Source organism: Perognathus longimembris, chromosome 17 (assembly GCF_023159225.1).
Source record: "Perognathus longimembris pacificus isolate PPM17 chromosome 17, ASM2315922v1, whole genome shotgun sequence".
Taxonomy (NCBI): Eukaryota; Metazoa; Chordata; class Mammalia; order Rodentia; family Heteromyidae; genus Perognathus; species Perognathus longimembris.
Genome location: NC_063177.1, coordinates 24481896 through 24496065, shown reverse-complemented (window position 1 = coordinate 24496065; position 14170 = coordinate 24481896). Strand labels below are relative to the sequence as shown.

The following is a 14170-nucleotide window of genomic DNA, read 5'->3' as shown; positions in this document are numbered from 1 at the left end:
CATCATCCAACACAAACAAGGTACCTAGTGGTTTAACCATGTTCCTGTGGGTTCTGACTATCCTCTCTCTCTCTAATACTTTGCTGGGCCAACCCTCAACAAAGTCAGATGTACTTGAGAATTACTGGAGACATCAGATGCTGACCTCAAGTCACCCAAAGTCTCAAGGGGGTGGGGATTGTCTCTTTGGGCTCACCAGTTGGTCCAAGTATGATAGGAGCTGACCAAAGGTCAGGAATGTGGGCCTTCCAGGGAGTGCAGCTCCCTGACTTCTCCACAGCAGAGACCTTCTTTTTGCTATTGGAAATGGTTGAGTTCCAGCCCTGCATACATAAGCACCAAATGTTGCATTTTTCAAAAGAAAAAAACAACTAGTGCCAGTCCTGGGGCTTGACCTCAGGGCCTGTGTGCTGTCCCTAAGCCTTTTATTTTCTTCCCACTCCAGTCTGGTGCTCTACCACTCGAGCCATAGCTCCACTTCCTGAGAGTCTTATAGACTTTCCTGGGCTGGCTTTGAACTTTGATCCTCAGATCTCAGGCTCCTTGAGAAGCTAGGATCCTAAGCATGAGCCACCAGTGCCTAATACATTTCTTAATATTTTCAGCAGTCTGTCCTCTCAAGCCTCATTATCATTTTCTTCTCAGGATTGTTCAGTTTCTACCTTAGACCTGATGACACTCCCTATTCATGTAATGCTGTGTGAGAGGCATTGTCCCTTGAATGATCGCCATATCACAGAGTGTAAAGTCAGCGGTTCTCATGGAACAGACATTCTAGTTGGGGACACACACACACAACAGACCTCGAGGCAAATGAGTATTGTTGGGGTGTAACACTGAGTAAACATAGCTCAGAAGAGAGCAATGGTGTGTGTCAGCCTTTCTGGAAAACCTTCTTAATCTGCTCTATCTTCTTTCTCACCTTCAAAACTGACTGTCCACCCAATTACTTTTCCTTCTTCTTTGGCCCCCTGCTCAGCTCATCTTTGCCCAAGCTTTATCTTGCAAAGATTTGCAATTATACCTCCAATGAAAGGGCCTGTCTTTTATTTCCTTGTTTTGTTACAAGAGAGAAGAAGAGAAGGGAATAAAAAAATGTGTGTTGTGTGTGTGTGTGTGTGTGTGTGTGTGTGTGTGTGCGTGCACGCGCGCGCGCCAGTATTAGGACCTGAATTCAGGGCTTCACTGTCTGGCTTAACTTTTTGGCTCAAGGTGGGCATTCTTCTACTTGAGCCACCACTCCACTTTCAGCTTTTTTTTGATGGTTAATTGGGGATAAGCGTCTCATGGACTTTCCACTCTGGGCTGGCTTCAAACTGAAATCCTCAGATCTCAGCCTCCTGAGTAGCTAGGGATTACAGACATTACCACCTGTCCCCGGCGATGTCCCTCATAGTTGTGATGTCCTCAGACCTGCTGAGTTGCTGCGCTGTATGCTGGTGTTTCAGGCCACAATGAAGGCAGCTCAGCCTGTTCTACCCTCCCCACTGTTCTACTCCCCCTGAGTAGAAGATGAAAATGCAGGGTCCTGGCCAGGGCTAGAAAAGTCAATGCGGGCTGGGGATATAGCCTAGTGGCAAGAGTGCCTGCCTCGGATACACGAGGCCCTAGGTTCGATTCCCCAGCACCACATATACAGAAAACGGCCAGAAGCGGCGCTGTGGCTCAAGTGGCAGAGTGCTAGCCTTGAGCGGGAAGAAGCCAGGGACAGTGCTCAGGCCCTGAGTCCAAGGCCCAGGACTGGCCAAAAAAAAAAAAAGAAAAGTCAATGCCCGTTTCTAAGGACCTGTGGTCCCAAGCCACAGAGGACAGGCAAGAATTGCAAGCTCTGTGCTGGGATGCGTGGTACCTAGATCAGGGATGAATGTGAGGCCCCCTACTACGTTGGTAGCCAACGGTGCCCTGGCATGGATTGATGGGAAAGATCTGCTACCACTTGGTCCCATTCATCAGCCAACACCATGTATTACAGGCCTGGGCTCCACCTCTCTCAGGTCTATGTCCAGGTCTCTGCAGGGAGAAGGATGCATTGTTTCCTTCTGTCAATGTGATCCAGTGGGAAGGGAGGCTATGCAGGAGCAAATGGCCAGTGGGGAGGGGCTCCAGCAATGGAGAACCTGTCCTAAGGAGGTAGGGAGACAGCAGGAAGCAGAACCTCAGGTGAGGGGAGGCAACAAGCCCCCAGAGTGCACTGCACTGAGCTGTCAGGTGTCATGTCCAAACTGAAAGAGAAAATTCATCAAGCATTGCAATGCAGTTCTCTGACAGCCTTATTTAGCCCCCACGGGTGAAGCCCCTTTGAGTGCAGGGCCTTGCCTGGCTGCCTTGGTTGGAGACACAGGAAGCTGGCCTCAACCCTAGGAATTTTCAGACTGCTTTCTTCTGGGGTCTCTTTTGCCTCTGGGAAGCTCGGGGTGGGGGGTGGTGGAAAGTAACGACTTGTTTTGAAGAATCTTTGGCTTGCATAGTACATTCCTCCTTTTCTCTTGTCCTGATATACATCTTCCTTTGTTTTGTTTTGTTTTGTGCTGATGCTGGGCCTGGGTGTTGTCCCTTAGCTTTTTATTTTCTTCTGGCTTTTCCATTTTCTTTTGAAAAAAATATTATTATTGTTACTATTCAGGAGATATGCAAAGAGTCCCTTAGCTGATGCTCTACCACTTGAGCCACAGCTCCACTTCTGACTTTTTGGTGGCTAATTGGAGATAAAAGTCTCATGGACTTTCCTGCCTGGACCAGCCTCAAACCTCAAACCTCAGATCTCAGCCTCCTGAGTAGCTAGAGGTCCAGGCAGGAGTCACCAATACCCAGCTTGATTTTACATTGTTTGCTGCTTTCTTTTTCTTTTCTTTCTTTCTTTCTTTTTTTTTTTTGTATGCTGCAAGAACATAAAGTTGTCCTTTATAAAGGTGGTTCCAGACCCACTAAAGCTATCAAAGTCTGCAGATGCTGACTTCCCTTACAAAAAAAAAACCAAACACAACAGTTCAGTGGTTGCATATAACTTATGTATATCCCTTCTACACTTTAAAGTATCTTTACATTATTTTAGCACCAAATACAATGCTTCCCTTGTGTAGATTCAGGGTAGTACTTGGGGAGGTGGCAAATACAAGTCTTGATTTTGTGGAACTTTCTGGAATTTGTTTTGTTTTGTCTTACAATGTTGTTTTACTAAAGAAGCTTATAAAACATTAAAAGACAGGTAAAACACCAATAAAATATTTGTTTTATTTAAATTTATTTATTTATTTATTTGTTGCCAGTCCTGGGCCTTGGACTCAGGGCCTGAGTACTGTCCCTGGCTTCTTTTTGCTCAAGGCTAGCACTGTGCCACTTGAGCCACAGCGCCACTTCTGGCCATTTTCTATGTATGTGGTTCTGGGGAATTGAACCCAGGGCTTCATATATATGAGGCAAGTACTTTTGCCACTAGGCCATATTCCCAGCCCCTTAATTTTTAAATGGCTATTATAAAGGTGATGTATACAAAGGCAGTCTGGAATACTTTTTGACAAATATTTTCAAGCTGGAGTTAGTTGAGTCCTCCAGTGTAAAGCCACAGATATAGAGGGCAGGCTGTAATGTGAATAGCTTCAGAAAGACAGCTATCAATCCTCTGCCATATGGCTGACATGGGTTCTTATGTGAAAAGAATCCCGCCCCCCCCCCACCCAGTGGTAGGGATCAAACCATGTGTATGCTGGACAAGTGCTTTACCACCAAGCTACCTCCTCAGTTGAGAAATAAAAATTGTTTTTCGTGGGGCTGGGATTGTGGCCTAGTGGTAAAGTGCTCGCCTCGTATACATGAAGCCCTGGATTCGATTCCTCAGCACCACATATATAGAAAAAGCCAGAAGTGACAGTGTAGCTCAAGAGGTAGAGTGCTAGCCTTAAGCAAAAAGAAGCCAGGGACAGTGCTCAGGCCCTGAGTTCAAGCCCCAGGACTGGGGGGAAAAAAGTTTTTCTTGAAACTCTGCCTTAAATGTAAAGAAATCACTGCAGCACAAAGTACCTGTAGCACGTTAACTCCTCTATTTCACTCAAGGTTGGAAGATGCGGGATGAAAGATGTGCCTACTCACCATCCACGAGCTACGGGTGTGAAATTGTTCTCCAGTGCTGGTGGCTTTGCTTCATCTCAGCCTCCATAAACACACGATAGGCACAGTTGTCCAGGGTTCCCATAGCAACACTACACAGTTCCCAGAGCAGTAATCTATTACTGAATCACAAATTACCCCCGCTGAAAACAAGTGTTTATTATCTCTTAGTATCTGAGGGTCAGGACTCTGGGGCAGGTCAGCCCTGGGTGGTTCTGACTCAGGCTCTCTGGTGAGGCTGCAGTTAGGATCTTGGCTGGGCCAGAGTCCTACAGGGCTCAGTTAAGGCTGGAGGATCATGATGGCTCCTTCAGCCAGGCACTGGTGGCTCACACCTATAATCCTAGGTACTCAAGAGGCTGAGATCTGAGGATCACGGTTTGAAACCAGCCTGGGCAGGAAAGTCTGTGAGATTCCAATTAACCAGCATAAAGCCAGAACTACAAGTATGGTTCAAGTGGTAGAGTGCCAACTTTGAACCCCAAAAGACAATGAGAGCAAGAGGTCCTATGTTACCTTAGGTTAAAGCCCCAGTACTACTACTACTACTACTACTAAAAAATACTCGAACACATTTCCTTAGAATATTTCCTTTCTGGGAGGCCCAGAAATGGAGGGCAAAGGGTGAACAAATGCAGCAGTGGTACTGACTAGACACTATGTTGCAAGTGAACTGTACAACTATGGGTGGGGACAGGAGGGACAAACTGGAAGAGAGAAAAAGGGAAGGGGTGATATTGTCCAGAAAAATAATATACTCTCTACCCGATTTATGTAACTGTAACCCCTCTGCACATCACCTTTATAATAACAGTTAAAAATTTCAAAAAAAATACTTCCTTTCCAGTATTTTAACAGCATCCCTTTTGATGACTCTTCAAAATGAAACCAGCTTTGCAATACTTTCCATTGTTGGAAGAGAAAGGTAACTCAGTTTTTCCTTAGTTCAGATGCTTAAAACTGGGTTTGGGTTATGTTTTTCAGCTTTACTTTGCTATATACAACATCACAGATACTTTTTAGTGTTGTTGTCAAACCTGAGAACACTTTTTTTGAGTAGTGGCATTCATTAATCAGGGTGAAAGGAAGCACCTGAAAGGGGGAGAAGCTTGGAGCCTCGATTTCCCTGTAAGCAGGTATAGTGCTGTAGCCTGGAAAATGAGATACATGTGAAGATCTTTCACCATCTTTCTACTCCATTGCTTTAGGGAGAGCTGGAGATTCCTCATCCTCAACTCCAGCATCCTCCTCCAGCAGCCTCTCAGGCCTCTTGGAAGGCAACCATAAAAATGCACCTCTTGAGCCATGTGCTAGTTGTTCATACATGTAATCCTAGTTACTCTGGAGGCTGAGATCTGAAGATCCCGGTTCAAAGCCAGACCAGGCAGAAAAGTCTGTGACACTCTTATCTCCAATTAACCACCAAAAAGTTGCTGTGGCTCAAGTGGTAGAGCACTAGCCTTGAGCAAAATAAATAAATAAACAAATAAATAAGTAAGCCAAGCTCAGGGACAGTGCCCAGGCCTTGAGTTCAAGCCTCAGGATCGCACTCAAAACAAAGACAAAAACAAAACCCAACCAAACAAAAAACACTTCTTGTTAGGATGCAGCAGAAACACTGGGCTCTGGGAAAAAGCTCTGGGTTTGAATCCTGCCTTTGCCACTTACCAACCATGTGACCTTGGGCAAATTATCTAATTTCTCTGTGACTGTGTTGTCTAGCAATTTTCCTAACATAAAGGTTTTTGTTGTTGCTGCTTTGTTTTGTTTGGTGCTGGAACTAGGCTTTGAATTTACAGCCTGAGCACTGTCCCTGGGTTTTGTTGTTGTTTTCTTTTTCCCTCAAGGCTAGTGCTCTACCATTTGAGCTACAGCTTCATTTCCTGCTTTTTTACTGTTTAATTAGAGATTAAGAGTCCCACAGACTTTCCTGCTTGGGCTGGTTTTGAACTGCATTCCTCAGATCTCAGCCTCTTGAATAGCTAGGAGTACAGGCATGAGCCATCAGCACCCAGCCCTACAGTATTTTTTATTTGGGTTCCTGAAGGAGTTACTGATGAATCAGATTGGACACTATCCAATGTCTGTGAGCATTGTACGCTCTTTGTTCTCTGTGGCCTGAAGGAATTGCAAATCAAATTGGACTTGAATCAAATGTGGCCTAAAGACCCAGACAGTAAAATAGCCCATGATGCAAAGACATATTAAAAGCCACAGCTATTAGCACTGGAAAGTGAAGGCCCAGACTGACATTGAACTTACTACATTTACAGTTTGGGCCTCAGTGTCTTCATCTGCAGAAAGGCACAGCTAACTCTTTGGGAAGGGCCTGGAAACAAATGAGTTTCAACCTGCAAATCTTGGAGACTTCATAGACAGGTAGACCCATCAGAGGGTTGAAGGGAACCCCATGGGGCCCAACCCGTTCTCCTTGGAGAACTTTTGGGAAGCTTTGAAGTGCTGCCAGGACTGGGGAGTCTACTCTCGTCCCGGAGGTGCACTCACTTGTAATTTACTCCTCCATGTGGGCTCGGGGGCCCACTCTCATAAATACAGCACCCACCCAGCCCTGCCTGAGAGGAGATAGACACACTGGGAGGCCCGCAGGGAGGAATCACTGAGTTAGGAAGGTCTCCAGGAGTGACGGATCTAACAACATAGGCTGACACTCCTGAGTTTCTCTCCTTAAAAGCATAAATATTTGCAACTAAGATCATACACACTCCCTCGCCATAAAATCAATGAAACCACAAGGAAAATGATCTCCTGCATGACTGCCCCACAGACATCCCAGGAGCCTTGCTCCTCCCCCTGAAGCAACTGCACAGAAGCCCAGGACTGGAGCATGCAAGCACTGCTGTTGAGAACGGGAGGCGAAGAGGCCAGCAGGTGGGTTAGACATGTGTCTACCTCCTTTTATTTGCAGAATTGAGAGCAGAGACTATGGTGTGATGGATCAGTGTGTTTGGAATCAGAGACCCAGGCTCTGGTCCCCTTCAATGACTGGCTGAGGGTCTTTGGTCAAAGGTGATCCTCTCTCGATTTTTGTAAATCCAGTTAAGGAGAATAATAATGCAAATTCTACATGCTTTCGTGGGGAGGCAGCCACAGCAAAAGCTATCTGCCTGGCAAATGTTTTGTAAACCATAAAGATCTTGATAAATAGCAGATTCTACTATGAAGACAAAAAAAAAAAAGCAGCGCCTTTAGTGAAGATGTACCTAGTATTTGCAGGTTTAGTTCAGTTGGGGAAGGAAATTCTCTCAGAAAACTCAGGCCTGATGAATAAGAGGAAGCCTATCATAAAATGAATTGGTGGGAGAGGCATTCCAGGAAGAAGCAAACATTGGATAGGTTTAAATACCAACAAAAAGGTCAGTGCTGGGGTTGGAGGCATGGCTCAGTTGGTAGAGTACTAGCCAATGAGTAAAAGCAGCAGGTACCAAGTTCCATTCCCGGTCTTGGACCTAGAAAAATAAAAAAGCCAGTGCAGCTGAAGAATGATGGCCAAGATGACATGTGGTACAAGATGATTCTTACCTATGTGAGATCAAAGAAAAGGGAAGCAAACTGAGCTTGCCAGAGACAGTGGTGCAGGACCTTCCAAGATCTGAGAGAAAATATTTTCAGAGCCAGAATTCTGTACCCATGTACCCAGCTAGATGATCAATCAAGAGTAAAGTTGGAAGTGACACATGACTGTAATCCCAACCCTCAGGAGAGAGGTTGCAAATTCAAGGCTACATGGCAAAACTGCCGGGGGATGGGGGGGAAGTAAGGGCAGAGTAAAGACAGTTCTACAAGTCAGCAACTTTACCCACAAATCAACTTTTTAAAAGGGATTTTTAAAATGTGGAAACCCAGTCCAATAAGCCAAGGGTAGGAAGAGGAAGACCGGATGTGGGAAGTCAGTGAAGGAAGTGTTACCATGGCAATACACCCATCTTCCCCCTCAGCGGCTTAGACCGCAGCAGCTTCGGATTATGTTTTTTAGTGGTTTTAGCTTCTATTCCTGTCCTGGAACAGTACTGGGATTAGAACTCAGAGCCTGAACTCTATGCCTTACCTCTTTCATTCAAGGCTAATGCTGTACCACTTGAACCACAGCTCCACTTCTGAGTTTTGGGTGGTTAATTAGAGATAAGAGTTTCACAGACTTTCCTTCCCAGGCTGGCTTCAAACCTTGATGCATAGATTTCAGCCTCCTGAGTAACTAGGAGTACAGGTGTGAGCCACTGACACTCGGCTCTTACCTTCTTCTTCTACCTTAGAATAGAAACTCTGCACCAACCATTTTGTCTCTGACAGGAAATGCTGCCTCCTTTTCTTCTCAGTTAGATCCCTGCCTGCATTGCCAGGCTCATTATCTCAGGAAAACTCCCTTAGCCGCTGGGGCATCTGCTGGGCCTCCACAGCTTACCTGGTGCTGACACAGCTCTGTTTATTTTTTTTTTTTTTAATTAAAAATTAAGAATTTATTTTAAAGTTTTCATATTTTTAGAAATAAAAAGTTTAAAAAACAAAAACTTTGCAGAAATGGTAATTTTGTTATATCCTAATTGTCTAGGTGTTCTGTAAATTAATATAAAAATATATTCTCAAATCTTTATAGAACAAAAAGAAAACCACATTAATCATTTAGATACTTTTGAATTTTCTTTACTCCTCCTACAGTTGAACTCATATAAAACTGATTTACACTCTGAAGTACAAATCTCCAGACGCCAAGTAATCACCCAATTTTGTTACGTGTAAACTTGATATACAAATTAAACACTGTAATTACGTGCAAAGTTGTTGTAAAAATGTACAAAAGTACATAGACTTTGGGGGAATTATATACTTCTCTTTTTTAGGCATAAGTCTTTGAAGAACTGTGAGGTGAATTTGCCAGTAATCTCAGAAATCCCAGCCAGGACAGGATCCTTCCTTTCTTTTTCTTCCAGGTGGTTACTATCTTGAGGAAGGCTGATGTAGTAAGAGAAAGCACAGACCCACAACCCAAGTTAATTGTCAACTAAAGACACCACCTCTGATGTGGATGGTTTCATTCAATCCATGTTCTACCAACTTGATATCTTCTAGATCATCTTTTATGATGCTAATCAAGTGGCTAAGACCTTCCTGTTGTTGTTTCAAATGCTGCTTGATTTCTCGTAACAGATCTGCATCTACATAATACCTCTCTTCAGATTTGACTGCTCCAAAATGATTCTGCATCCTGATCTGGGACATCAGTTCATTTAGTCGGCCCTTGAACTGAGTCGGTGCATTCAGTTCACACTGAATTGTGTCTAGCTGAACCCGCAGCTGCTCCTCATCAGCTTGGATGGCATAGCCGCTCTTTCTTTGAATTTCCTGTTTGATGAGTACCTGTAAAGTTCTATGGGACAGATCCATGAGTTTCCTTTTGTACTGTGCAATTTTGGCCATGGTTGTAGTCTGATTCTTTTGTAATTCACTAATATCTTCAGATATGATATCTAATCTGGTCTGATGCTGCTTAGTCATCTGATCTTGAACCTTCAGTCTCCGTAGCAGTTCTTTGAAACCCACCATGGGTACAGGGATTAACTTTTCAGAATCAGGGTTATCCACCTTGGCTTGTTCCCAAATGATAGGATCAACACCAGCAGGAGGATTCTGTAAAAGCTGTTTGATCTGTGCAGGAGAGAGTTCTGTTCTTGTCATAGAAAGTGTGACACCAAGTTGCTGCAACTGGGTTTTTATATTGGCTTGTTCAAAATGGGCATAGAGTGTTGTAGCTGGGACTCTTCTTGAGGTACCATTAGGAGAACGCTCAACAACATAAATGACAACTTCTGTCTGATCATCTGGCAGTGTTTTCATGCCCTCTACATTTACAGTAAGGGTCTGGTTTCCGCCCAAAACTTTATGAAGTGATTCTACCAACTGCTGTTGTTGATTTCGAATATCTGCTTCTTTTTTGTTGAAAACTAAAACCACTAGACCATCTTCATCTTTATTATTGGGCATACAACTATAACCTACAGCCTTAAATCGGCAAAAGGGATTTTCTTGTGTAAATTCCACTGGAGGAATATTGTTGTTGAAATATCCTTTTCCTGTTCCCCAAAAGGCTTGCAGTTGATTCCATTTTGCCAAAATAGCATCTCTCTCATCTCCCAATAATGTTGGAGCAGAAAGAGCACTTGCAGTATTTATTAGTTGGTTGGACTGGGTAGGAGCTTGTGTAGGTTGACTGAAAAGACCACCTAACGTAGTTTGCTGCTGTTGCTGCTGCTGTGTATTGAATCCTCCAAATCCCAAGCCAGTTCCCAAACCAGTACCTAAACCAGTACTAGTTCCTGTTGCTGTGCCAAAACCAGTACCAAATCCAAAACCTTTGTTCTGAGTGCCACTGAAGAGTCCAGTAGTGCCTGTATTTGTTGGGGCAGAAAAGCTGAATGCAGAACCTGCACTGGTCGATGTCGTCCCAAATCCTCCAAACCCTCCCGCAGGCGCCGCGGTGGCCGCGGCGGTGCCGGCCGTGCCCGAGGGAGTCCCGAAGTTGAAGGCCATGTCGCGGGAGCAGCCGAGGCCGAGGACCGACGCGCTGCTCCCGCGACCACAGCTCTGTTTATTGATCTCTTTATCTTCTTGAGATGAGGGGCTGCATTTTAAGTGTTGCCATTTCTGTAATGGCTCACTTGCAAAATGATTTGGCACTGATGTCTGCAGCACCTGATGCAGGAAAGGTGCTCCACAATGTGGGGGGGGGAGGGTGAATCTGTGCAAATTGGCACATCCTGGGACAGGAAGCTGTGAGGGAGGGAAGTAGTGACTCACTTCCATCCATCCTCATGCCACCGTCCCTTATACAGTTGGGGTGTTTCGTTAGGACAGTTTTGCCTCTGAGAAAATGCAGCTCCCCGCCCCTTCCTATTTAGCCATGTATTGACTAAAGGAATTCAGAAAGTCTCACAGAGCAAAAAGATCTAAACTACTTTATGGTCTGGCCATCTTCGTGAGACTATCAAACAAGGTATTAATTTAGGACCCAAATTTTCCTAAGCATATTAATATATGACTAATATATATAAAGGCTTTGGGCTTAATCCAAATCAAGAATTCAATATATATCCTAAAAAATTAAGAAAAGTGAGGGAAGGTCTGGGTTGGGAGGGATGTGTGAGAACGTTGGAAGATGTGACATTGATCAAGATGCATTATATATATTCATATACGGCTTTTAAAAATGGCAACTCCTAGTCAGGTACTGGTGGCTCACACTTGTAATCCTAGCTACTCAGGAGGCTCAGCTGTGAAGACTGAAGTTCAAAGCCAGCTCAAGAAGTCTGTGAGATTCTTATCTCCAATTAACCACCCCAAAAAGCTAAAAAAAATGGAGCAGTGGCTCAAGTGGTAGCGCATTAGTCTGTATAAGAAATGAATGGACAGAAGCACCGAGGTATTCTGCCATGTGTCCCCTGCAGAGAGAAAGAAAGAGGATCATTATGGAGTGGTTGAGACTAAATCCTCTAACCCTCAGGCCACTTCTCTCAGTAGAGTCACTGGGTATCAGTGGGATCTGACTGGTAAATGACCTAGAGGAATGTTTCAGAACTGAGCTTTGCTCTTGTGTGGAAGGGTGGGGATGGAGGTGAGCTACTTCCCTTCTTTCTTCTGCCTTCTCCTCATATTGTCACCCAGGGACACAATTGTCCCATAGACAATTGGATCCTTGGGTTGTAAAGATGGGACAGCCAGGCTCTAGACCGCACACCCAGTGTGTCGCTGATTGGGGTTGCAGTGCTGTGAAAAACGAGAGCTTTTTCCTATATGCCGGAAAGAAAGTCCCTTCCTAGAGAGCCAACTGGTCAAGTTCAGGAGACTGGCCAATGCATATGAAGAAAGAGAACTCGGAACATAAGGGAAAGCTTTTGTTTTGCTTGTTTTCTTCATAAAGTATTGAACTTGAGTCTGGCCAAGGGATGTCAGCTATGGGCAAGAGGTGTGATGCCATGCATTATCTGGACGCCATTTAAATTCTGATCAATGTGAAGCTTTTCTTATACACGACATTCTATCTATGCTATTCTCAGTCAAATTGAGCACTGAGCTTGTAGGGCTCGAGCTAATGTAGGGCACATAAGGTAAAGTCACATTAGCCATTGCCAAAAAAAGCAAGAGAATTTGCTGGTGCATTTGAGAATTTGCCTTGATTACATAAAAGATGTGCTCTTGACAAGAAATATGCCATGGGATGAACCAGAGGCCAGAGAGCATAAAGGCTTTTGGAACCTAAAGACAATGTCACATAATAGGTGTGCTTGTAATAATTGCTAGCTTATTTCATGTCGCTCTGAGTCTTTTTCTTTTTTTTTTTTTTGCCAGTCCTGGGCCTTGGACTCAGGGCCTGAGCACTGTCCCTGGCTTCTTCCCGCTCAAGGCTAGCACTCTGCCACTTGAGCCACAGCGCCGCTTCTGGCCGTTTTCTGTATATGTGGTGCTGGGGAATCGAACCTAGGGCCTCGTGTATCCGAGGCAGGCACTCTTGCCACTAGGCTATATCCCCAGCCCCTCTGAGTCTTTTTCAAACATGGCATTTGCAAACACTGACAGTTTCTTCTGCCCTAAAGTCCGCCCCTCCCCCCTTTATCTGTTTTTGTTTGTTTTGCGTGAATGTGCTGGTACTGGGGCTTGAACTCAGGGCCTTGTGTTCTTGCTTGGCCTTTTCACTCAAGGCTAGTGGGCTACCACTTGAGCCACACCTCCAGTTCTAAAGTCCCCCTTGATGGGGGTTTGTCAGATAAAAGATGGCTCACCCAATTTAATTAGAATTTCATATAAATGAGCAACTTCTTCGTATAAGTTTTCCTCATACGATATTTTATCTGAAATTCTTTTTTTTTTTTTTTTTTTGGCCAGTCCTGGGCCTTGGACTCAGGGCCTGAGCACTGTCCCTGGCTTCTTCCAGCTCAAGGCTAGCACTCTGCCACTTGAGCCACAGCGCCGCTTCTGGCCGTTTTCTGTATATGTGGTGCTGGGGAATCAAACCTAGGGCCTCGTGTATCCGAGGCAGGCACTCTTGCCACTAGGCTATATCCCCAGCCCTTTATCTGAAATTCTAATTTAATTTGCTGAATTTGGTGACTCCTCTGATGACTCACTTCTAGTCACTGCCAAGTGACAAATGCCGCTCCCTGCAATGCCGAGGTTTTGTCCTGTGCACCATCTAGTGGTGACATGTGTGAAAAAGCAGGAGCACAGGAGACCTAAGAAAGAAACCTGAATTAGCAGCCCGACAAAGCAGAAGAGAAATATTATGCTTAACTTGAAAATAAAAATAAGTAAAACTGGCTTCTAGTGCATCACACCTGTAATCCTAGAAGGATGAGATCAGCTTTGAAGCCTTCCTGCACAGGACAGTACGTATGACTCTTCTAGCAAAAAGCCAGAAGTGGAGGTAGTTCAAGTGGTAGAGTGATAGATTTGAGTGGTAAAAAGCTAAGAGACGGTACCCCCCTCTTCTCTCTCTCTCTCTCTCTCTCTCTCTCTCTCTCTCTGTCTCACACACACACACACACACACACACACATCACACATCACACATCAATCTTAGGTTGTCCAGGGAATATTTGAAATCTCTTGTAGGTCACCAAGTGTGCGAATAGCAACCATCTGTGGCTGAGGCCTTCTATTCCTCTATTAACATGTAAATATGTAGTTGTGTAGTAACACAACCTTGACCTTGATCTATTATGGTTCCTACTGTTCCTAGTGGTTTTACAGTAAGCCTGAGGCATCCTATAGTATCTACCAAATACAGTGTCAGGCACTTTAATGAAACACAAGCTGAGCTTGGGGAAGACAGAAGCAGCAAGTATTTCCTGTTGGCTCTCTTGCCAGGGCAGACGGGGATCTGTGCCAAAGGAATTATCATTCCATTGTCTCTAGCTACTCATTGGAATTAACTTGGGTGCTAAATGCACCAGTGTCTGGGCATTACCATCAGAATTATGATTTCATTGATATGCAGTGGTGCTGAGACTTAATTTCTCTTCTCTTGGCTTCTCTTCTCTCTTTCCTTCCCCTATTTCCC

At 44.6% G+C, this 14170-nt stretch overlaps 1 protein-coding gene across 2 annotated transcripts; it reads right to left on the bottom strand.

The window, feature by feature from the left end:
* Nucleotides 1–890: 890 nt before the first annotated feature.
* Nucleotides 891–10688, bottom strand: LOC125366011 (nucleoporin p54). Of its 2 annotated transcripts, XR_007213769.1 has the most exons (2): nucleotides 9059–10688; nucleotides 891–901 (listed from the first exon to the last, which is right to left on the bottom strand). XR_007213769.1 is itself a non-coding variant. In XM_048366390.1 (1 exon), exon 1 carries the CDS (start codon nucleotides 10645–10647, stop codon nucleotides 9118–9120), a length of 1530 nt encoding a protein of 509 aa, XP_048222347.1. In that variant the 5' UTR covers nucleotides 10648–10688; the 3' UTR covers nucleotides 8940–9117. The 2 variants fall into 2 exon arrangements, 1 of the variants encoding a protein (XP_048222347.1); XM_048366390.1 differs by lacking the exon at nucleotides 891–901 and having other exon boundaries at nucleotides 8940–10688.
* Between the last annotated feature and the right edge of the window lie 3482 nt (nucleotides 10689–14170).